Source organism: Petaurus breviceps, unplaced genomic scaffold, assembly GCF_028583685.1.
Source record: "Petaurus breviceps papuanus isolate PSGF00001 unplaced genomic scaffold, PetGlider_PUasm1.0 90444, whole genome shotgun sequence".
In the NCBI taxonomy this organism is placed as follows: Eukaryota; Metazoa; Chordata; class Mammalia; order Diprotodontia; family Petauridae; genus Petaurus; species Petaurus breviceps.
In genome coordinates, this window is record NW_027187256.1 from 1,371,755 (window position 1) to 1,397,678 (window position 25,924).

General features: G+C 39.5%; 4 protein-coding genes across 4 annotated transcripts in view; 3 read left to right on the forward strand and 1 right to left on the reverse strand.

Moving 5' to 3' along the window:
* LOC138177722 (hemoglobin subunit beta) overlaps window positions 1–25,924 on the forward strand; it is a 297,632-nt gene that overhangs the window by 49,429 nt on the left and 222,279 nt on the right. The gene's annotated exons all lie outside the window — the stretch shown is intronic.
* LOC138177723 (hemoglobin subunit epsilon) overlaps window positions 1–25,924 on the forward strand; it is a 277,438-nt gene that overhangs the window by 49,422 nt on the left and 202,092 nt on the right. The window lies entirely within an intron of this gene.
* On the forward strand, window positions 4,349–7,368 carry FTSJ1 (FtsJ RNA 2'-O-methyltransferase 1). Its single transcript, XM_069108925.1, has one exon. It carries the CDS (start codon window positions 5,408–5,410, stop codon window positions 6,389–6,391), a length of 984 nt encoding a protein of 327 aa, XP_068965026.1. The 5' UTR covers window positions 4,349–5,407; the 3' UTR covers window positions 6,392–7,368.
* Window positions 15,293–16,996, reverse strand: LOC138177717 (olfactory receptor 51I2-like). Its single transcript, XM_069108926.1, has one exon. It carries the CDS (start codon window positions 16,850–16,852, stop codon window positions 15,890–15,892), a length of 963 nt encoding a protein of 320 aa, XP_068965027.1. The 5' UTR covers window positions 16,853–16,996; the 3' UTR covers window positions 15,293–15,889.

A 25,924-nucleotide genomic window follows, 5' to 3' on the forward strand; every position in this document is an offset into this window, starting at 1 on the left:
ATATTTGTAATCTCTATAGGCATTGTGAATATGGCATTGCTGATACACTCTCTGAGCCAATTTTAATGAGAGTAAGGCTCACACACTCCTCACCCCCATCTTCCCCATCTTCTGCTCCACAGTAAAAGCTCTTTACCTTTTTTATGCCAAATAATTTACCCCACTCTAACTCTTCCTTTTCCCTTCTCCCACTCCACTCATGTTTCTCACCCCTTAATTTTATATTTTAAGATAATCATCTTGTTATATTCAATTCACACCTGTGCCTTCTATGTATACTGCTAACTGCCCTAATTATGAGAAAGTTTTTAAGAGTTACAAGTATTACTTTCTCAGGTAGGAATATAAATAGTTTAAGTTCACTTAATCCCTTATGATTTCTCTTTCCTGTTTATCTTTTGGTGCTTCTCTTGAGTCTTTTATTTGAAAGTCAAATTTTCTATTCAGCTCTGGACTTTTCATCAGGAATGCTTGAAAGTTCTTTATTTCATTGAATGTCTATTTTTCCCAGGAAGAATTATACTCAGTTTTGCTGGTAGGTGATTCTTGGGTTCTAATCCTTGCTCTTTTGCTTCTGGAATATCATATTCCAAGCTTTCCTATTCTTTAATGCAGAAACTGCTAAATTTTGTTATTCTGACTGTGGCTCCATGATATTGGAATTTTCTTTTTGGCTTCTTGCAATAGTATCTCCTTGACCAGGGAGCTTGGCTATAATATTCCTGGGAGTTTTCATTTTGGTATCTCTTTCAGGAGGTGATTCTTTAAATTTCTAATTTACCTTCTGGTTCTAGAATATCAGGGCAGTTTTCCTTGATAACTTCTTGAAAAATGGATGTCTAGGCTCTTTTTTTCATCATGGCTTTCAGAGAGTTCAATAATTCTTAAATTATCACTCCTGGATTTTTTTTCCAGGTCAATTCTTTTTCCAATGAGATATTTCACATTTTCTTCTATTTTTTCATTCTTTGATTTAGTTGTTTTTTTTTTTTTGCTGTTTCATAAAGTCATTAGCTTTTACTTGCCTGAATCTAATTTTTAAGGAATTATTTTCTTCATTGAGCTTTTGTACCTCCTTTTGCATTTGGCCAATTGCACTTTTTAAGGAGTTCTTTTCTTCAGTAGATTTCCGTACCTCTTTTTTCCCCTAATTTGGCCAATTCTGTTTTTCAAGTCATTCTTCTCTTCACAGGATTTTTGAGCCTCTTTTACCTTTTGGCCTAGCCTATTTTTAAGGTATTATTTTCTTCAGTATTTTTTAGTTCCTTCTTTACAAGCTGTTGACTTTTTTTCATGATTTTCTTGAATCTCTCTCATTTGCCCTCCCAATTTTTCCTCTACTTCTCTCATTTGATTTTTAAAATAGTTTTTGAGTTCTTCAATGGCCTGGGGCCAAGTCATATTTTTTCTTTGAGGTATTTAATGTAGTAGTTTTGACTGTGTTATCTTCTGAGTTTGTATTTTGATCTTCCCTGTCACCATAGTAATTTTCTATAGTCAGGATTTTTTTCTGCTCTTCGCTCATTTTTCCAGACTGTTTTTTGTCTTTTAATTCTATGCAAAAGTGGGACTCTGCTTCTGGAGAGCAGGGGTCACTGTCTCAAGTTTCATAGTCTTTTTTGCAGCTGTTTTAAATGATAATTCTGGAGATCTGTAAGTTCTCAGTTTTTCCAAGATGGTAAAGGAGGTGTATTTATTTCTCTCCTCACCTATCTGGCCTGGTATGTACCAAAAGTTCTATTTTCTGTCCTGGAACTGTGACCAGGATCCCACTTCCCTGAGGCTACAAGCTCCAATGTGCTTGTGCTCCTCATTACTCTGGTACTGAGACCCAGAACTGTGATCCAGATACAAGTATAGGCAATGAAACAGAGTCCTGCTCTGGTGCCACAAAAGGGATCCCTGTACTCTTCTTCTGCCAGGACTCTGTAATCTTCTTCTGACAAGTTGTCTGATCTCTCTATCACCTATTGGCTGAGAGATCTGGAGTCATTCATTGCGGCCACTGAATCAGTAATTCCCAAGGGCTAATACTGGTTTGCTGGGGACAGCCTGCTTTGGACTGTGCTCCCCTCACCCTGGTGGAACAGACCTTTCCTGTTGAACTTCTTAGTGATCTTGGACTGAAAAAATGTTTTGCCCAATCCTTTTGTGGGTTCTATCATTCCAGAGTTCGTTTTGAGGCATCATTTAAAGTTGTTCGAAGAGGTTTCAGGGAGAGTTCAGGTGAGTCCCTTCCTTTTCTCTTGCATCCCGGATTCCATCCTACCTTCCCTTGGCCCACTTTAGTTTCACAAAAGAAACTGGTGTCAACAACATTCTCCATTGAGTGGTTTGAATAGTTACAGGAATAGCAGCACCTCCATGTTTGTTAGCCATGAAGGGGGTACAGTACCTGATGCACAAAATGTGATTTAAAAAATAAATTTTATCCAACTATCTTGCATTTATTTTTTTTCCCTCCTCATAAGAAAGCAAGAATTCTTGTATCACATAAGCTCAGTCAAGCAAAATATATTATTTCATTGGTCATGTAAAATATATTTCTTATTCTGCACATTAGTCCATCATTTCTTTGTCATGAGGTGGGTAGTATTCTCCTTTATTAGTCCTCTGGAATCATGGCTGATCATTTAATCGATCATAGTTAAGTCTTTTCCACTTATTCATTTTTATAATACTAATGTTACTATATAAATTGTTGTTTTTGTTTTACTCACTCTGCATCAGCACATTATACATTTCCTGTCTCTTTCAAAATCATCTTCTTCCTCATTTCTTACAGCACAACAATAGTATTCCATTATATTTAAATATCACAATTTGTTCAGCCATTTGCCAATTGATGGTCATTCCTTTAGCTTTCAGTTTTTATTTTTTGCCACCACAAAAAAAAAGGTAGCTGCTGTAAATATTTTTGTATGAACAGAACCTTTCCCACTTTCTTCAATCTCACTGAATTGTAGCCCAGCAGAGGTATTGCTGGGTCAAAGAATATGTACAGTTTAGTAACTTCTGGTAAAATGCCATTCTAAACAGATTAGTAAAGGATATATGATTGCCAAAACCCACTGAGATTAAGGAAAATCTAACTGTTCTTGGGCTAGGGGAAGCACTTTGATCTCACCTGATTATTCTAGACCAAAAAGAACCTCACTGCCTCCTGCCACTGTCATTGACATGACTGTTCCATTTGAGATCAAATATTCTGCTTCTGAATCAGCCAGAGCTGGCAAAATTATAAAATATTAAGTAGTGTGCCTGCATCTAGCCCAAAGGTTACAGAGTTTACAGTAATGGTATGATTATGAGGGCTGTGAGAGTTTATGCTATGCAAACTAAAATGCAGCTAAAAGTATGACAATCTTATAAGAAAAAAAAATGGCGTGAGATGCAATTGATGGAATAAAGAAAAATACATCTAGCACATCAACTATATGATACAGTACAGATATTTATAAGTGAAAGATGATGGATTTAAAAAATATTTTTAGCAGGGTTCATTGGTCTTGCTCTCTTTATATCACAGAGAAGTACCTGTGATACTACTATTTCTTTCACCTTATTTTTAAGTAAATGGTTATGTTTAAGACCTAATTGTCATCACTGTGCATGGATTTGCCCATATTAGTGTAGACTGGAGAGTATTAAGAGGTTACTTTGTGGCAAAAATATGAAAGACAAAAACAACCCCTGCTTTAAAGGACCTAACAACCCAATGGAGGAGTCAATATGCATGCAAAGAACTATGTACAAATAAGCTATTAAAGCTTTAAAATTGCACCAAGTCTTTTGGGACATGCTGTATATAGGATATTTTGGAGGGAATTTCAGAGAGAACATATTAGTGCTAAATGGATTTGTAAAAGGTTTCAAGTAGTGAGTAGTGTGTATATTTCATCCACAACTGAGTTTGAGTGTAGCTAAGCTACAGTACAGTGATTCTTTTCTGGGGACTTAGATCCACTAGGGTGAGAGAAATGTGGTGTGGGTAGTGTGTGTGTGTGTGTGTGTGTGTGTATAAAATAATTTTGAGCAAGTTTAAAGAATGACTACCTTGAGAAATGTATAGTGGTTAGATCGTAGGAAGTTAATCGTTTCACTGTACAACACATTGATTAGACTTTGCTACAGTGATTGTGTCGCTTTCTTTGACTTGCATTCCCAGGGCTTAGCCCAGCCACCTGGCACACTGTAAGAACTTAATAAGTGCAGATTTGCAAAAACAAAATACACAATAGTTTTAAAAGTTTATATAATAAAATTTAAAACCAGATTGACCTGTAGTTTTTCTTTTCTCCCTTCTCCCCTACCTTTTTCTTAGCAAAGGTCATGATAGAGAAAAATGTTCTCTCTTTATACCACTGTCTCATCAGTAATATGCAACAACGAACACAGTATAACCTCTCTATTACTTCACAGCAGCAGATCATACAGTTTAAACTGCAAACATTTTTCCCTCAGTGGACACGTGTAACCAAACCCACATAATAACTATTTCCACATGTGACCAGGCTCATACTATACAGAATAACTCAGCTGGTGAACGGACTGACAGAGTCTAACTACTATAGAAACGGGCTTTTACGCGCTTAAGGAATATCCGGGTGCTTTTTTCCCCCCTAAGCCAGAGGTGGGGGCATTGATTTCTTCCATTTGCCTTTCCTAGGATATGGGGCTTGTGTTGGAAGACTTAAGGCCGGTGCTTCCTTGCCAGTGTTCTGACTTCTCAGGCTCCCAGGTTCTGCCTCGCCTGGTCCTAAAATCCTTCGCATTCAGGAGACAGGAGCCAAGACCAGGGCTGGAGTTGGGGCTCAGACGGTGCCAGTCTAGGGCTCTGTCAGCTCGTCTGTGGCATTCGTTATGTAAGTAGTCTAGGCCAAGCACTGTGCTAGGCACAGAGTAAAAAGTGCCCTGCCCCTAACGGGGGAGGCAACAAGCAAAGACTACGACAAGATGTAGACTGGGTAACGTCGGGATAGCGTCGGAAGGAGAGCTAGCATTCTTCACCGAAACTGTCGCCATTACTTCCAGGCTGGGGTTTTCTGGAGGGAGTTCATCAATTCGCGGTAAACAAGAAAAGAAAAACATATTTCAAATCTCAGCTCACACTCCCTTTCGGGAGAGGACGGGATCCGCCTCTACGGCTTCTGCACCAATCACAACGTTCCAAGTGCCATGACGCCCCGTCTACCCTCCCTCCTCGGGCCTCTTCCCTTCCAGGGCACCGTCGGGTCGTGTGACCTCATCACGCTCTGGCGTGACCGCACCGCAGTGCGTGGGTCGCGGCGCGCGGCTGGCAGAAATACTTCTGTTTCTTTCTCTGCCCCGTTCCGTGACTGCCGCGTCTGTGTTGGGAGTTCGGGCGCCTCTTGCCCAGTACTCCTTTCCCTCCCCTCGGTGCGCGATGGGACGCACGTCCAAGGACAAGCGCGATGTCTATTACCGGCTGGCAAAGGAGGAGGGCTGGCGGGCCCGCAGCGCCTTCAAGCTGCTCCAGCTGGACGAGGAATTCCAGCTCTTTAGCGGTGTGAGGCGGGCCGTGGATCTCTGTGCCGCGCCCGGGAGCTGGAGCCAGGTGCTGAGCCGCAAGCTCGGGGGCTCCGGGCAGCCAGCCTGCATCGTGGCCGTGGACCTGCAGGCCATGGCGCCCTTGCCCGGGGTGGTGCAGATCCAGGGGGACATCACCAAGGCGTCCACGGCGCAGGAGATCATCGGGCACTTCGAGGGGCAGCCGGCGGACCTGGTGGTGTGTGACGGCGCCCCCGACGTCACTGGGCTGCACGACATCGACGAGTACATCCAGGCGCAGCTCCTTCTGGCCGCCCTCAACATCGCCATCCACGTCCTGAAGCCCGGCGGCAACTTCGTAGCCAAGATCTTCCGCGGCCGGGACGTCACCCTGCTCTACTCGCAGCTGCGCCTCTTCTTCCCCGACGTGGTGTGTGCCAAGCCCAGGAGCAGCCGAAACTCGAGCATCGAAGCTTTCGCCGTGTGCCGGGGCTTCACGATGCCGGCGGGCTACGTGCCCAGCATGCTAAACCCCCTGCTGGACCACAGCTACCACGGGGACTTCAACCAGCTCGAGGGCCCCACGCGGCTCATCGTGCCCTTCCTGGCCTGCGGGGACCTCAGTGCCTATGACGCCGACCGCACCTACCCTCTGCAGCTGGAGGGGAGCCCCGAGTACCGGTACACGCCGCCGGCCCAGCCGCCTATCCGGCCGCCCTACCAAGAGGCGTGCAAACTCAAAAAGTCCGGGGGTCTGGGCCGGGGCACGCTGCAGCCCGGGGCCCTGCCCGATGCCCAGGAGCAGGCAGCTGCCCAGCCCGAGAAGGAGGGCGAGCAGGCTGTGACCCAAACCCTGAGCTCCCTCTCCCTGGACCCCTAGGGAGGAGTCCTCCCCTTCCCTCCCCCCAAAAGGGCCTCTGAAAACATCCCTATGGAAGGGGGCGGGCCGTGTTTGGGCGGGGACGGGTATAATCCTCCAGGTGCAAGCTCTTCTTTTGGTTTTTGTAAGCATAACAGAGCTTTAGTTGGGATTGGTAGAGATGGCATGGGGTTAGGGAGAATATTTATAGATACATATAGTTAGGGGTGTGTGTGTGTACATAGACACACATATACTATACGTATATACTTGAGATATCTTTTGATTTACATTTGTAAAATAAAATTTCCTATTTTTGTTAGATTTTTGTCAACTTTATTTTTAAAAATTCATTTCATTGATGTCTTTTTTTTAATGTTACCTAAATTCCTCCCAAAAACCATTCTCCCAGCCTTTCTATAAATAATAGAATTTTTATTTTCACCAAAAGAAGAAGGGGGGGGGGGAAGAATTAGCAAAATCCATCAGTACTTTGCAAAAATCTGAAAATGTATGCAAAGTTACATACAGGAAGCCTCCCACTTATGCAGAGTAGTAGGGGAAGGTATCTTCTTCTGTCTCTTGGGACCATGTTTGTAATTTGTAATTCTGCAGCATTCCCTTTCAGTTATTTTGTAGTTAGATTTTTATCTGTAGTTGAATTTTTGCTTCCTGGAATAGGAACTAACCAAGCAAGTGTTGATTGATTGCTGAGTGACTCCTCATCCTAGTTTACTTCTAATTTTCTATCTTTTTCTGGATTAATGCTTTTTTTTAAACTTAAGCAAAATTGGAGTATAAATACTTAGGTGCAAAATCAAATCTCTTAGAAGTTGTTTATTCTTTATTATGAGAAGCATACTATGTCTTTGGTCTTTGCTTTGTAGTTAACCATAATCAAATTAGATGTTTATTTCATAGAAAATTTTACAATTTTAAATTGTAATTATTTTTTATTTAATTTTAAATTAATTAAATTAATTGAAAAACCCTGGAAAGATTGTTACTCCATAATCCTCCCTCTCTCCACCCCCAGTAATCACGGTTCTTGAATGTCAAATGTGCAGAAATGACTAATTCTGCATGCTGAGGTCAGTTCAGGTGTCTTCTTGTTGGGCAGTGGAGGTGGGTAGTCATCCTACCAGTGGCCTTAAGGTTTTCTGCAGTCTCTGTCTCTTTCCACAGGGTAGTATCTCTATCTCTGCCCTGGCATCCCTTCAATTGATTGTACTCTTCATGCCACTTGTCTTAGGGTTTGTGGTATTACCCCTGGTACATAAATTACTAGCTTAATACTTTGTTCTATAAAATACTTAGCTCTTTAGTCTTGTGGTCAGTTCCTTAAATGCTATATAAATGTGCAACAAGTAAATTGGCACCTGTGACATTTCCCTTCATACATATGAGTCCCACCCACTTAGATAAGCTCTCCCAGCTTCCAAGTACTCTTTGGATCTACGTGAACTCAAAAACTAGTTCATAAGTCCACATGGATAGGTTTGCTTTCATTAGAAGACACAATTAGTTTAATACAAAAAGATTTAATAAACTAGCATAATGTAACTGTAATGAAATAGCATGGCATCACCGTGGAATGACATGTTTGATTCTTTCCGATGGCTGGAGGGAAGCCATATCCTTCTCCAGCCTTTCCATTCTACTTCTTTGGAGGCAATTTAGGATGTAAGTTTTTCTTTGGCCACCACTTTCTCCTCCCTACCCCACTTCTCTCTGGAGACTCATCAGCCACACTGTTAGCTCACTTTTGTAGGCTACCAGCAATATCATGGGCTTTAGATCCCTTCCTTTGTTGTTTTATGGAATTTATATTAGACAAAATGTTAGTGGTATAATCACAATAGCTCAGAGGCCCCAGTTAAACAAATTCCTAATATTCAGACAAAAGTTAGGCTCTCTGTCCTAAGTTCACATTTTAACTTCAGCTAAACCTTGGTCTCTGAAATTGAGACAAGATCAGGATTCAGGAAATAAGAATATAAGAATGAGCAGACCATTTTACAATATCTGTACTAGAAGTTGGGGAAAGAGCAGACCATTTTTTAAGCTAATTTTATTTAAGAAGTCATTATAACCAGTAACTATAGCCCATGTCCCCTGTTCAAAAATATCTGCAGAGGCCTGATTGCCCACCACAGTGGTTCCTAATATTTTTTGTTCCACAAAGCCCTTTCAACAAGCAAATAAAAATGAGTTGTAAATTTCCAGGGTAATTTAATGTAGATTTATTATTTAGATTTATTCATCAAGTGTTTATAATTACAATGATAACTTGTCCAAAAGAACTCCAAATTAAAATATACGTTATGTAATTATAAACATAAATGATATATAAAATTACAATAGTAAATATAAATGTGGGACATCCTGTAAGGATTTTTAAAAGCAATAACAGCTAACATATAATGCTTACTATGTGCCAAGCACTTTATAATTATCTCATTTGATCCTCAACAATAATAATTCTTGGGAGATAGGAGCTATTATTATTCCCTTTTAACATGGGGAAACTGAGGCAAACAAAGGTTAATAGACTTGCCCAGGGTCACACAGCTAATAAGGTTGAATCTGAATTTGAACTCAAGACTTACTGACTACTATCTAGCTGCCTTCAATCCAATGAGACCTCATATGCTCTCACCTGTGGCTCCAAGAAGCTGTAGCATATGCAGCAGCCACACCCTGGTAATGTTGAGGGTAACCGACAGGCCTCAAACCTGTTGGCAAGTTAGGAGTATGTCTACCCCAAGCATGTGGTGGAATGGGCAGATGAGAACAATTTGTTTGAATGGCCATGAAGGTAGCTGAAGCAGGCATGGTGGAGTGCTTAGGGCTGGATCAGACATTAATGGTGTCAAGGTCATCCACTGCTCCCCAGGGCATTCACCAGTCATCTTGACTTTTGTCTTGCCTCTGGCCTTTGATAACTTGGGAAGAGAGTGAAACTGGCAATTTTGTGCAACTTTCACTTAAATCCAATTCACACTAAAGTTAAGGCTAAATTGGTCCTCTTCAAAAATGAAGAATGAACAACAACATGTTTTCTGTTGTCTGCAAGACTTCTTCAATTTATTTTTACAAGTTTTGTTTAATATAAAAACATTTTAATGAAGCAAGTTAAAACTTAGAAGATATTTAACATAATAATCAAATATAAACTTAATTTTGGTGTTGGACTATTTTTTATTTGGTTAGAGTGTTAAAATATTTGCTTCAACACCAGACACTGGCTTAAATCTGATTCTATGTCACTAGATTACTGTGGTCTTTTACTAACTTGTCTCATATATCTAATATATTCCACTGATCCACCACTTTGTTTCTTGGCCAGTACCAGATAGTGTTGATGATTACTGTTTTAGAATGTAATTTGAGATCCAGCATAACCAGAGCACCTTTCTTTGCATTTTTCATCAATTTCTTGATATTCTTGACCTTTTGTTCTTCCTGATAAATTTTGTTATTTTTTCCTAGCTCTATAAAATAATATTTTATCCAATTTCATTATAACTTTGTCATTATAACCATCATAGCAAAATTTATCTGGATTTTCACATAGCATTCTGTCCATTCTTAAGATCATGTGTTGGGTGACTATAGCACCAGGGGAATACAAAGTTTGGCCAAGTATATTATATTTTTTGGAAGCTATGAGAAAGGAATTAATGAGAAAAACTGATCTGGGAAGTGGAAGGGAATAAGCATTTATATAGCACCTATCATGTGTCAGGTACCATGTTACACATTTTATAAATATTATCTCATTTGAGACTCATAACAACCCTGGGAGGTAAATGATGCAATCATATCTATTTTACAGTAGAGGAAACTGAGGCAAATTAGGTCAAATGACTTGTTTAGGGTCATATAGCTAATAAATATCTGGGGCTAGATTTGAACTTAGGTCTTTCTGACTCCAGGCCCAGTGCTCTATCTGCTATGCCACCAGTTTTGCCTCTAACCCTCTGAGAGGAGAGAGGAGAAATGCAGCAGCAGCAGTAAAGAATGGTGAGTGAAAGTGATGAGAATCAACATTAAAGTAGCAAAGGGATAGGAATAGTATAGTAAGGAAAGAGAAATTGAGAGCCTCCGATTGGACTGGATCCAAATGCATTCGTCCTCTTCTCTTCCTCCCCCTCCCCCTCCTGCACCACCACCACCATCACCACTGCAGCTACTAGGAGAAAAGAGACGAAGATAGCATCAGTGAGCTGAGAAACCATAGGTTTTGGATCTGGAAGAGATCTCAGATCATAGAGAATAACGAATCCCTGAGGATGGATTTAGGGCCACTTGTCCTCGGAATTATTTACAGCTTTTGTTTCAGGTGCGAACATTCTGTTTGTTGTTCTTGTACATGACAATCCTCATGAGTAGGACCAAGAGAGAATGGCAAGAAAGAATTCATGAAATGCTGCAGGTGAGAGAAGGCAAGGCACATTCAGTATGAAAATCTGGCCTGTTCTGGATGCCCTTGAACCTGTTAAAGGCCCTCCTAGAATGAGACACTGAGTATGCAATAATCCAGAAGTAGTCTTCCCATGGCAGTGAACTCCTTCCTCATTGTGAGCACTGATCTTATCAATGTATTCTAAGATTTAATTAATTATCTTGACTGCTGACTGCTGTGATCTCATATTGCTTGCCCTGTGGGGTTGAGTTGGGCTGAAAAGACTCCATTCATTCTACCTTGAGGCCGCTAGGTGGCGCAATGAACTGGACCTGAAATTCAGGAAGACCTGAGTTCAAATTCAGCCTCAGATACTTACTGGGTCAGTCGCTTCACCTCTGTTTGCCTCAATTCCCTCAACTATAAAATGAGGATAATGAAAGCACCACAGGGTTGTTATGAAGATTAAATGAGATAATATTTGTGTTCAGCACAGTTCCTGACATATAGCAGCTGTTCAGTAAATGCTTGCTTCCATCGTCAAAGATTTCAAGTCAAGACTTGGTTGAACTAGATTATTAGGTACCAGAGTAATTGGCAGATGTGTTTGTAGGCCTAGTGATCTTTGAAAAGTCTTGTTAGTCGGGAGAAATGTTACAGTATCTGAGAAGGACAGATGCCCAGATTTAAAATTTTAAAAATAGGGAAGATAATTCTATTTATAAGCTGACGAGTTTCCTTTCAGTTCTTGACAAAATTCTAGGATGTGCTTTGAGAAGATAGTGCTTTCAAAAAAGGAGCTAGAGCAGTGTTCACCAGCACCCAGACTGGGTCCATCAGAAATAGATTGTTCCATTTTTGATAAGTTTACTTGAGTGAAATGCAATCATCTGTCAATAAATATCTGTTAAACACTATGTGGGAGGCATGTGGCACTTGTGCTTGCCACAACACTGAAGATGAAAACAAGGTAGTTCCTACCCTCAAGGAGCTTACAGTCTAATGGGGGAAGAAAACGTATAAAAGGAAGCTGAAAGAGACTGGAAGAGATAACCAGCATATTACCCTTAGATTTTAGAAAGGAATTTGTCAACATCTTGCATTAGAGGTGGGAAAATACAGGCTAGGTAATGAAAACTTTGGTAGCTTCAAAGCAAGTTGAGTAACCAGATACAGGGTAGTGATTAATGGATTAATACCAATTTGGAAGTAGGTCTCTGGTGAATTGCCCCAGGGAAGACAGAAAGCTAGGTTAGATAGCTAAGAGCCAGGATACATTAAGGTGATTAAAAGCCGAATCAATAAAACAAATACAAAAAAGTAAAATATAATAGAGATAAATGTAAATTACCACAATTGCTAAATGCACTGTACCAACTCAAGATGGAGTGATAGGGGACAATTCATCTAGAAAAAAAAAGATCTAGGCATTATTGGATTAGAACTTCAGTATGAGTTACCAGTGTTATATTAGAGATAGAACAGTTAAAGTGACCTTAGTATCATGTCAAGAAGGAGGGAAATTATAGTCCTTTTCTCTGTCCTGATCAGGGCAAATTTGAATTGTTGTGTTCAGATCTAGACAGAGGCACTGATAAACTGGCGTGTATCCAAAGGAGAGGGAACAAGAAGCGGAGCAGATTAGAAACCATACCACATAAGGATTGTTTGGTTGTAGTTATAAGAAATAGTTATCCTAGGGAAGAGAAGACTTAATAGAGACATGATAGATATATTCGATGCTGCTGCTGGTGGTATTTGTGATGGTAGTGGTGCCTCTCATGTTCCAGACACTATTCTAGACACTGATGATTCAGAGACAAAAATGAGACATTCTCTTATGGGGAGAATGAACCTTGTGTGCTCTTTGTTCACTAATGAAACACTTGCCCCTCCACAACCTTGCAAGTTAGTCACTGCAAGTATTTTTATGTAAACTTTATAGATGAAGAAGAGAGGTCTTGCTTAAAATTACACAAATAGCAACAGCCAGAATCTAGATTCTACTCCTGGAAAAGTTGTCTTGTGGAGGCTGAGCCTCAAGCTTTGTGGAAGTTACTGAGAAGCAGATTTTGATTGGATAGAGAATACTTCCAAAAAATTAAGGCAGTCCAGAAAAGGAATTGGCTGCTTTGCAAGGTGGTAGATACTTCTTACTAGAGTCCTAGAAGAGATTGGATGTGTTTTTGTTAGGGATGTTGAGAGATTGTTGGTCAAGTAGAAGTTGGACTATAAGCACAGAGAAATTGCATTGGTAGAGGATTTCTTCAGAGAGGAGGCCATTAAATTAAATCACAGGCCTATCTAGTCCAACCCAACCAATTTTTATATTACCACTTGATAACAGTGATAATAATTATATTGTCACGGTTTTGTTGGGAAGAAACCCTATACAAAATTTAAACCACTATATAAATGTCAGCTCTTATATTGCTAAAGCCCTTTCCCATTCTGTGATCATGAGACTTTGCTACTGAGAGAGGGAACCTGAGGTGTATTGGATGGCCTTCTTCATCATGCCTCTTTTCTTTTTGTCTGTGATGTAGAATTTTACACTATCTAAGCAGCCTTCTGATTTTCCACTTACTTTCCATAGTGGACCTCTGGACTAGGAAGCGTGAATCCCATGGAGACTCTTGACCAATCAAAACTTAATAAGTTGATATCTGGTTTATCATTCTGTCCCTTTGAACTCTGATTAGCATGAATCAAACCTAAGGAACCCAGTCAACCATAGTTAACCCAAATAAAAGTTTGGTCAGGCCGCATTTGAACTATTATGTTCAGTTCTGGACAGCATATTTTACTATGATACTGAAGCCCAAACTCAGGACTTGCTCAAAGTACCAAATTGTCATCCCATACACAATAGTTGTTTGTAGTCCAACTTTTAAAACCAAAGGTTACATTTTTATTTTCTTAAAAATTGTTGGAAATCATGGTTCCTTTCTTTATCTGTAAGCAGCTCAGTGGCATATCAGATAGAGCTCTGGGTCTGGGGTCAAGAAGATCTGAGTTCAATTATGAAATGCAGAATAGATCATTTTGATTATATTCAATTAAAAGGGTTTTGCACAAACAAAATCAATGCAACCAAGATTAGAAGGGAAGCAGAAAGGATATGAACAAGTAGTTTTCAAATGAAATCAAAGCTATATCATATAAAAATATTTTAAATCATTTTTGATTAGAGAGATGCAAATTAAAACAACTCTGAGATACCTATTAGTTTGGCTAATATGACAGAAAAAGAAAAATTATAAATGTCAGAGATGTGGAAAAATTAGAACCCTAATGCATTATTGTTAGAGCTATGAACTGATCCACCCATTCTATTCGACCAACTATGCCCAAAGGCAACCAAACTGTGTATATCCTTTGATCCAGCAATACCACTACTGGGTCAAAAGAGATCATTAAAAAAGGGAAATGACCTATTTATAAAAGTATTTATAGTAGCATTTTTTGTAGCAGCAAAGAATTGGAAATTGAGGAGATGCCCATCCACTAGAGATTTGCTGAATAAGTTGTGGTATATGGATGTAATGGAATGCTATTATGCTGTAAGAAATGATGAGCAAGCAGATTTCAGAAAAACCTGGAAAAACTTAGACGAACTGATGCTGAGTGAAGTATGCATAATAACAGCAACACTGTGCAATGATCACCTATGATAGACTTGGCTCTCCTCAAAAACACAATGATCCAAGACAGTCCCAAAAGATTTGTGATAGACAGTGCTGTCCACATCAAGAGAAAAAGCTATGGAGTTTGAATGCAGATCAAAATATACTATTTTGACTTTTTGGTTTTTTTTCTTTCTCATGGTTTTTTCCTTTTGTTATGATTCTTATTCTACAACATGACTAATGTGGAAATATGTTTAATGTGATTGTATATGCATAACATATCAGATTGCTTACTGTCTTAGGTAGAGGGGAGGGGAAGGGAAGAAGAAAAATTTAGAATTCAGAATCTTACAAAAATGAATGCTGAAAACTTTCATTACTTGTAATTGGGAAAATAATAAAAAAAAAAAACAAAGAAAAAAAAAGACCTGAGTTCATGTCCAGTCTCAGACACTTGCTACCTGTGTAACTCTGGAGAAGTCACTTAACTTTTGTTTGCCTTAGTATACTCATCTGTAAAATGGGGATAATAATAGTACATACCTCCCAGGGTTGTTGAAGCTCAAATGAGATAATATTTGTAAAGTGCTTAGTACAGGGCCTAACCCATAGTAAGTGTAACATAAATGTAAGCTATCATTATAATCATTAGTGAAGGGTCCCAGGAAAATAAGCTCTATTAAAATCTCAATTTTTCTCTTAATTTGTGTGTGCTTGAAAAAAAGTCACTTTAGTCTCCAGATTCCAGTTTCCTTAATTGTAAAATAAAGGAGGTCAATGAGATTATCTCTAATATTCCTCTGTGTTTACATTAATAGTTCTATGATTTCAGACAGACACGATTAGAACCTTAGGGTTTTATCATTTGATCTATGCAATATTGATAACAAACAAAACCAGCACCCATAAGCCCTAATTATAAGTTAGGTTTATTGATACCAACATATCTCCTGAAAATATAAACTTGCAATCTGACATGCCACGAAAGCAATGTGAAACATCACAAAAGCAATGTCCAAGCAGAAGGTTTCTTCAGTGATACACAGATTTCAAACAATACACTAGAAGAAACCATACATGGTGGTCAAACTCACACGCTTTTACAACCCCCTAAAACACTTTAGAATTATGATTGTGATGGGAAAACTCAAAATCCAAAATGCTGGGCTACCTCATTTATAGTTCATGTTAGACATCCTTTCCTGAACCAGTTGTGCCCACCCCCATGATACCAGGTCATAAGACTGATAGTACAACAGCCTAGATAATGGCTTTTCCCTCTCAAAGAAATAAGCCAAGATCATAGGTTTTTCTTTCTCCACCACAATGAACCACAGTCATAGATTCCATTTCCCTCAGTTTCCACTACTGCTTGCATTTTGCTGCCAAATGGCAGTAAGCTAGCTCTTATGGAGTACTGGTTCAGTCAAGTCTATTTATCCCCCACCCCATGTTTCTGGGAGATATCTCCTCTTACTCATGCTAACCCCTGACCCTCTTTCTAGAGAATACATGGACAATGCCTCTGCGGATCTCCTTGGTCTTGATACTATAAACAATTGGATTTACCACAGGTGGGAAGAAGAGGTAAATATTGGCCATGGTAGGTTGTAGCAAAGGGGGGAGGTGTCTCCCAAAGCGGTGTACCATGGACAAGCCAATCATGGGTACGTAATACACGAGTACAGCACAGACATGTGAGCCACAAGTATTGAGGGCCTTCCACCGGCCCTCACCTGAGGCAATACCCAATACTGTGTGAAGGATGAGTACATAGGAGATCACAATAAGTAAGAAGTCCAGCCCAAATGTGGAAATTACAATGAAAAGTCCATAGATATTGTTGATGGAGGTGTCAGCACATGGTAAGTGGACAAGGTTGGGATGTAGGCAGTAGGAATGAGAGAGGGTATTGTGTCCACAGAAAGGCAGGCGTTGGAGTAGGACAGGCAGTGGGGCCATGAGCACCACACTCTTGAGTCCAGTTGTAATACCTACTGAAATAATTCGAGGCAAAGTCAGTATGACTGTATAGCGCAGTGGGCTATAAATGGCCACAAAGCGGTCCATGGACATAGCCAGCAGGATACCTGACTCCATGATGGAAAAGGAGTGTATAGAGAACATCTGGAGCAGGCAGACATTGAAATCAATCTCAGTTGTATCAAAGAGGAAAATTCTCAGCACAGTGGGAAGTGTAGAAGCAGATATTCCAAGCTCAGCAAGGGCCAGCATGGCTAGGAACAAGTACATAGGCTGGTGCAAGGTGGGATTCATATGGATGACATGGAGGATGGTCCCATTTCCAAGGAATATGATGATGTACATCAGGCAAAAAGGAATGGAGATCCAGATGTGGTCAGCTTCCATCCCAGGGATACCAGCCAAGATGAATGTTTCAGGTGTGAACACCCCTATCAGACCAGAGCTATTACTAGTCTGCATGATGGAACCTTGCACTATGGGAATGGTTTTGCCCAATGAATAAGAAATAAAGTGCCAGTCAGTTTAGGAAAATGGAGAAAGGTCCCTGGGGACAAATACCAGGATTCAGCATTGAAGAAATACCTAAAAAGAGAAGACATATTCTTCATCCTTTGGAAACTTCAAATCTGATTGTAGAAACAAGATCCTTGCTTTTGGGAAGCTTTTTGGTTTGATGGGGAAGACTTGGTTTTGGTACACAAAGAATATCTATCTAGTATCATGAGGGAGAAGTGAGCATTGTTCACAAGGATATGATGGTCTGAACTCATACCTCCCTAGAGCTACATAGGACATGAGCAAAGGGGTACATAGAAGGACTACAGTGTTTTGAGTAACTACATAACCATGGATTTCATTAGGAAAAGCTTTCTTGGGGAAATATGAAAGCAAGGAAAGAGAAGAATGTAGCTTGATAATGGGGATGAGCAAGTGTTCAATGTTAGTGGAAAGGAGATGGAATGACATACTCTAAGGCAGGGAAGAATAAGCTCTGTTCTCTTTAGGGAAATAGTCATAAAACTGAAAAAATGGATTAAAAAGCAATCAGCTGGGGGTGGCCAGGTGGCTCAGCTAGTAAGAGCACCGGCTCCAGTGTTGGGATGACCTGGAGATCGAATCCCGGGCTCAGACACTCAACACCACACCCAGAAATAACTGGCCGTGTAACCTTAAGCAAGTTACTTAACCCTGATTGCTTAAAAAAAAAAAAGCAATCAGCTGGCTAACATATATTCTCCTACTAATACCATATTCCCATATTGTAGGTGATAAGAGCATGGAAAAGAGCACTGGAGGATACTGGGAGGGGACATGGATTTTTGGTTGTGTTTTATCAGTTACTAACTGTGCCTTTAAACATGAGACAACCTCTCTGAATATTAGTGTCCTCATCTGCAAAATAGGAATAATATTACTAACACTATCTACTTACAAAATTCGTTTGAAGAAAGCACTTTCTAAACCTTAAGAGCATTACATAAAGGTGAATACAATATTTGCAAAGCACTTAGCTTGGTACCTGGCACATTTGTTGTTGTTCAGTTGTTCAATTATCCAACTCATCCATGATCCCATGCACCATACTGTCCATGGGGTTTTCTTGGTAAAGATGATGGGCTGGTTTTCCCTTTCCTTCTCCAGTGGATCAAGGCAAACAGAGGTTAAATGACTTGCTCCAGAATCACACAGCTAATGAGGGTCTGAGGCTGGATTTGAATTCAGGTCTTCTGACTCCACTGAACTACTCAGTCTCCCCACATTGGCTTTTCCCCCAAGCCTGTACTCTTCTCTCTTCTCATCTCCACCTCCTATCTTCTGTAGCTTCCTTTAAGTCTTACCTTTACAGGCAACTTTCCCCAGTTCCCCTTAACTTCAGTGTCTTTCCTCTGAGACTTTCTGCAATTTACCTTGGACATACTTTGTTTGAACACAGTTAACATATTGTCTCTCCCATTCCAATGTAAGCTCCTTTATCTCCTTTTTGCCTTTCTTTGCACCCCTCCCACTTAGCAAAGTGCTAGGGATTGTAGTTCAGTTTTCTCAACCACTTTCTACTCACCATGATCTCATACGGGCAAAGATATTGAAGAGGTATCCCATTCTCCAGCTCATTTTACATATGAGAAAACTGAGGTAAACAGGGATTTGAACTCAGGTCTTCCTAACTCCAGGCCTGGCACTCTATCCACTGTGCTGCCCTGTCTGGCACACAGAAGGTATTTAATAAATGCCTATTTACTGACTGATGATAGTAATATTGGCAAGTTCTTTCTTTTTCATAGGACAGAGTACTTGCCAAAGAACTTTCTCAGTAATTCTTCCACCTGATCTTCACATCATTACTGCGAAGGAAGGAGGAGCAGTCATTCTTTTCATCATAAGAAAACTGAGAACTGTAGAAATTAATGACTTTCCACGAGGTCACATAGTAATTTAATTGCACAATAATGACTAAAACCCAGATCTTCAGACTCCCTTCCAGAGCACTTCCTGAGATTCCTACTGCACCTGTAGATTCATCTTTCTTCACCTGTCTTGAGACAGAATGGAGAAAAATGTATTCTCTTTTAATAACAACTGGGTGAAGATCAAATTTTTGGAGGGTGGATTCGGACACAGGAGCTGGGGGGCTGCATCTGACATTGGGATGAAGGTTAACGACTGAGGACTGGGGCAGAGATGGATGGTGGCACTAAATTGAGGGCTATGACTAGAACTGGTACCATGAAATGGGAATAGGATTGGGTTCATGGGGCTCATGTTCAAGGAAATGGATGAAACCATTATTGACATTTACATAGGCTTTTACATTGTGCAAAGTTCTTTCCACATGTTATCTCATTTGAGGCTCCCTATGATACTGTAAGATAAGTAAGGGTGGGTGGGTATTATTATCCCCATTGTGAACATGAGGAAACATTTTCAGAGGGTTTAAATTATTTGATCAGGATCACGTAACTAATAAATTTCAGAGACAGGATTTGAAGACAGGTCTCAACCAACTCTGAGTCCAGTAGTCTTTCCATTGTATCATGACACTATATCATGAGATGGAACTGGGGCTGGAGGCCATGGTGCTGCCTTACTGAAAAGACTGGAGTTATCTAACGTGAAGTTCTTTATTTTTTTCTCTTTTGTATCACAAAACCTCTCTTTATCTCCCATCGTCCCTTTCTCTTCTATTTTACATGATGAGTTAGCTTTCCTTCCTAAAGCTAAACGCTCTACCTATATCCTAGATCACATTTTTTTAAAAAATTTTCTCTGAAGCCTCCCACCAGCAATTATCTCCTCTCTCTAATGTATCTTCAATATTTCCGTGGTCATTTGGTCTTTATCCTTAGCTTTTCTCCCATAAATTAAAAAAAAAACCACAACACTTACACTTGACCCTTCAAGATGTTATCTTAACTCTCCCTTCACTATCAATGTTTTAGAAAGAGTATGCCATATTCCCTGCCAGCCATTCAGTTTTCAATCCTATGTAATTTTGTTTCCATCCCCATCATTCCATGAGAAAGCTCTGTGTGAGATCACTAAGGAACCTCTAATCACCAAATCCAATAACCTTTTTTCAGACTTTATCTTTCCCAATCTCTCTCTAACATTTGCTATTGTTGACCACCCATTTTCTGCTTCATGTTCCCTTTTTTTTTTACTTACCCTCCCTTTTATCAAAATTCTATATAGTCTTCTTTGATAGTTCATCTTCTATCTCTTTAGCCCTATTCACTTCAATAGACATTTAATAATGGCTTACTATTTGCAAAGTGTACAAGGAGGGAGGACTACAAAGAGGAAATAAAAACAGTCCCTGATTTCAGGGAGATTATATCCTATATCCTTACCATTATATGTGGGTATCCTAGTTTAAGATTCGCTCCTCAGAATTTTTTATTCCTCTCTTTCTATATCCACTCTTTTGGTGACTTCAAACTCTTTCATGGTTCTAATTATCAGTTCTATAAAGATGGTTAAAAATGTTCTACATCAAGTCCTAATTTCTCCCCTGATATTCTGCCCTGAAAATTCAGTTTCCTGCTGTAATTCCAGAACCTCAGATTCAACATTATTAAAATGGAACACATCGTCTTCCCCCCAAACCTGCCCTTCTTCCCAGCTTCTCTAATTCTATTGTAGTCCTAAAATCCTCCCTATCACCCAGGCTCAAAACCTTGGAGTTATCCATGAATTGTGAAAATTTTTACCTATAAAATACTGTCTTTTCCTTTCCACTTCCACTATCACAACCCTAGTTCAGGCCCAAATCACCTATTTGCTGTACTATTTTAAGAATCTTATATTTGTTCAACTGGCCTCTGCAATCCTGCCTCTTACTCAATTGATTACCCAAGTAATCTTCCTAATGCCCAGCTCTGACCATGTAACTTTTCAGCTCAGAACTCCCTAGGTGTCCTCTATTTTTATCTAATGCATAGCATGAAAACAAAACAAATCAACTCCACCCTCCCTCACCAAACAAAGAAGTCTGAAGTGTAAAGCCTTCCCAAATATGAATCCAAACTCACTTTCCAGCCTGATATGATCCTGCCCCACTTCAGACCTTTTATGTTCTCTTCATACTGGGGCTCACTGTTCTTGAATCTCATCCTGCTCTCTCCCACTTCACGACTTTTGTGGAGGCTGGCTTCCAAGTCTAAAACACATTTGACTTACTTTAGCTGGGAACTGTTTGTTCCTCAAAGACTCAGGTCTGGTATTACCTTCTTTGGCCATCCATTCCTGAAACCACCAGCTTAAAATAGAATCATCTCCTTTCTCATATTTTTGTGGTGTTTTGTCTGAATCTCTTTTTTGTTTTTACCTCCATTCAATTATGCTTTATATTAGACTTATCATGAATATGCCTTACTACCAGATACTTAGGTTGTAACCTCTCTGAGGCCATGAGTTCTGTTCTTTTTTTTTTCACTTTTCTAACCCCAGAAACAAGTAGAAGGCATTTTACATATTAGGCAGTAACACATTTTTATTGAGTTAAAGGATACATGAGTTTATAAGACTGGTACTCCAATGCTTACCATGATCAAAGAGGCAAATTCAGCTTCTTCTGAAGTTGAAAGACATCACACCCATGCTGCCTCATACCTGACATCTTCTTTCAAGGCATGTGGGGGTGGGCCTTTACAGCTTCTTAAATGTGCTGAGGGAAGACCCACCTGGGTAGCTGAGGCACTGTGGCAATAAGGAGGTGGGATGATGGATAGAGGAGGAAGTCCTTTGAGGAATAATTATCCATTTGCTTACTATTTTATTTTACACTGATTTAAGGAGCTCTCTGGGAATTCCTGAGACACTAAAAGCCAAAATCATCACCAGGACAAAAGCCTAGAAAGAAATCAGTCAATAGTGACCTTAGGCAACTCAATTAATCTTTATATGACTCAGTTTTCCAGTCTATAAAATGATAAGAGTTACACTACATGATCCTGAATGTGATTTGTAGCCCCAAACTTTCTGTTAGTTTATGAAAACTGACAGGTGCCTAATGGACATAAAACAGTGAGTCCAAAAGAAAATGGATCTCTCCTGCCTCTCTTTTCTCCCCTCTCTAGGATTTCTTGAAGAAGAAAGGCACATGGGGCGGCCAGGTAGCACAGTGAGTAAGAGCACCGGCTCCAGTGTCAGGATGACCTGGAGATCGAATCCTGGGCTCAGACACTCAGCACCACACCCAGAAATAACTGGCTGTGTAACCTTGAACAAGCTACTTAACCCCGATTGCTTTAAAAAAAAAAAAAAGAAGAAAGGAACATTCATACACTGTTGGTGGAACTGTGAACTATCCTAGCCATTCTGGAAAGTAATCTGGAATTATGCTAAAATGTCACTCAGAGATCCAGCTGCTCGGTATGTATTCCAATGAAGTTAAAATTGGAAAGAAAGATCTTTTATACACTAAAACTATTCAGAGCCATACTCTTTTTAAAAATTGTAGCAAAGAACTGGAAGCAAATTAGGCATCCATCAACTGGACAAAGGCTCAACAAATTGTGTTACATGAGAGTAATGGAATATTACCATACTGCAATGAATTATTTAAAAGAAATGAGAGTACGGTAGGAATACTTATGAATTGATTCATAACAAAGTTAGTAATATCAGGAAAATAATATGGATAATAATGAAGATAAAATAAGATGAAAATAAACTAAGGAGAGGTGAAATAATGTACCTGTCTTTCCTTAGTGAAGAATTGGGGAGCTATGGATATGGTATATTGCTTATCCTGTCAGTCATGATAAATGTATTGTTTGGTTTTACTGAATTACTTTTTTCCTTCCTCTTTTTAATCTTTATTACAAGGGATGGTTCCTTGGATGGGGAGGGCATATTCAGAAATGAATGTGATGATACCTTATAAAAGTAAGGTAACCAACAAATATAACTGTCTTAAAGTAAAGAGGATAGACAGAGACAGAAAGAGACAGAGAGACAGACAGACAGAGAGACAGAGAGAGAGAGGGAGATCCATATAAGGATCAACTAAATGTATAAAAAATACGCATTGTTCAGATAACACTATTCAACTGGATGATCAGTCCATTTAGTTCAACATTACAAATACTTGAGACAGACACTGTTTACAGAGAGTAAATTGAAATTCAATAGGAGGAAGAAATCAGGTCACAAATATATATATTTGTGCTTCCATGTGTCTGTAAATCTTGATGAACCACAGTCTCCAAAGAATCAGACTTGAAGGTAAGACTCAAATGTCAATGAGGACTTGTGTGGAGGGTTCAGCAGATGGGCTACAGAAGATTTCCAGAATGATCTACACCCAAGAATTGGCCGAAGAAATATCATTCAATAAAATATGATTAGAAAAGTAGGTGGATTTATTATGTAGCAAGATCTAGAGATAATAGATGTTTGGGCCAATATGACCCAAATGCCACCTAAAGGAAGGCCTCTAGTATGTTGGAAGATCCTGCGTAATACTAATAACAATAGTAACAAGAATAATAATTAATATTACATAGCACTTTAAAGTTTGTAAATTTTTTATATATTATCTCATTTGATCCTCCCAACAGTAGTCATTCTATAAATGAGGAAACTGAATTTCAGAGAAGATGAGTCGCACAGATGGTAACTGTGAGGCATAATTCAAACACAGGCATTCTTGATTCCAAATCCTAGATTCTGCCACCTGACTGCCAAGATGGATCTTTGAAGGGACATTATAGGCAGCTTCAACTGCCTATAATAAATTGTTAAATTTTCAGTGTGAACATTTTGTGGATGTCCATAATATCCTCCCCAATCTACCTTAGGGATGTTTACCTTGAGCCACATGGCCTCAAGAGAGGAAGAAGAAAGCCAGGGAGAACTGAAGTCTCTTTTACTTTCATCTCTAGACCCCTAGTCAAAAAAATATACTTTGATATTAATAGGGGATGCTATGGTTCTGACAAAAATAATTTAAAATGTGTGATTTGGGGCCATGATTACCAACCAAAAAAAATAATCAAGAATTAAGATACAACTTGGGTTTTTATACTTTTTAGACCAGCTTGGAGTACAGAGTCAATCAGTGGCATTCTGTTGTAGAATGGAAATGGGGTGAATATGCAGAGCTTGGGATCATAGGAGTTGTGGTTTAGGTTAGGTTTCCTGTGTGAAATACATTTCTCTGAAGTTAGTCTTATGTGAGTTCCATGTATCAGAAGAAAATCTGTGAGATAGTAGAGGCCTCTTTTAAAATAGGATCATTCTATAATGAGGAAGTTCTGAGTTCAAAGCCAACTTCAGCCACTCAGTAGCTGTGTGACTCTGGGCAAGTCACTACCTGTTTGGTTGTTTCCTCAACTATAAAATGGGGGTAATAATAATATCTACTTTCCAGGGTTATATGAAGATCAAATGAGATAATATTTGTCAAGCATACACACACACACACACACACACACACACACACACTTAACACAGCACCGGGCACATATTAGGCATTGCATAAATGTTTAATCTCTTCTCCTTCCCTCCCTTTTATCCTGCTGTTGCCAGTAGGCAAGGGAAGTAAAGTACAAACTTTACAATTCTATTTCCTTAGTCCCAGAGGTTACTTTGTTTGGGGAGAACACATCTCCCCAAAACTCAATTACTCACATTCTTCACATAGTCAGTCAACCCATTGCTTGTTTTTACCTATCAAGGAGACATATTCAAGATCCCAAACAAAGGATTCATGATTTTTATTCTTGGCTACATTTTCCCCATCTCCATTGAGTCAGTGTGATCTGCCAATGTCATTGTACCCATTGAGGAAGCATAACTCATGTCCCAAAGCCTGTACACACACAGCTGACTGTAATGCAAAAGTCTTAGCCTGGGGCAAGTATAGGTGTACCATAAGGAGGGAAGCTGTGTGTTAGGGGCTTCAGGCTGGGAGCAGCTTTCAGCACTTTATGCCCAAACTATTGTAATCGTCTGACTGGTCTCTTTTCTCAGGTCTCTCCCACACCAGCATCATCTCCACTTAGCACCCTCTATGATCTTTCTAACATTCCCAGATGACCGTGTTTGGGGAAAAAAAAAAAAAGTACACCATCAGTATTTTGATGGGCACAAGACATGCCTTTCTAGCTTTGGCCACTTTAGTATATCTCCTTTGCAGTGGGATTTCTGAATCAAACACAGATATTTTAGTCACTTTTTGTCAAATATAATTGTAAATTAATGTTACACAAATTCATTTGCAACAAACTGCAGTGGCTTCCTACTGTCCGGTCCCTTACTACCTTTCCAGTCTTCTTACATTTTATACCCTTCCACAAAATCTAACATCCAGCAACACCAATATTCTGATTCTTCCTTGAAATTCCCCTCATTCTTGTAGATTGGCACAACAGATAAAGTGCTGAGATTAGAGTAAAGAAAAACTGAGTTTGAATCAGAAGCTTACTAGCCATGTGACCCTAGGAAAGTCATTTCATTTCATTCTGCCTCATTTTCTCCAAATGTAAATTGGGGATACTAATAGCATCTACCTCTGAGGTTTATTATCAGGATTAAATGAGATACTTGTGAGGAGTTTAGCACAGTGCTGTCACATAGTAGACTCTTAATAATTACTTATTCCTTCATTTAAATTTTCTATCCAATTTAAGAATAAAAATAAAATCTCATTTTATTTTCATTTAAAAAAATTCTTAATATAATCACTAAGATTTGCTTTGATGTCCTGTTTACTTTTTAACTTTTGAAAAATCGTATTTATTTTTTAAAAAGTTTATATCACTTTTGTTTCCAGATCTCTCTCTGTCTCTCTGTCTCTCTCTGTCTCTCTGTCTCTGACTCTCTTTCTCTCTCTCTGTCTCTGTCTCTGTCTCTCTGTCTGTCTCTCTGTCTCTGTCTCTGTCTCTGTCTCTGTCTCTCTCTCTCTCTCTCTCTCTGTCTGTCTGTCTCTCTCTGTCTGTCTCTCTGTCTCTGTCTCTCTCTCTCTCTGTCTCTGTCTCTGTCTCTCTCTCTCTCTGTCTCTGTCTCTCTCTCTGTCTCTCTCTGTCT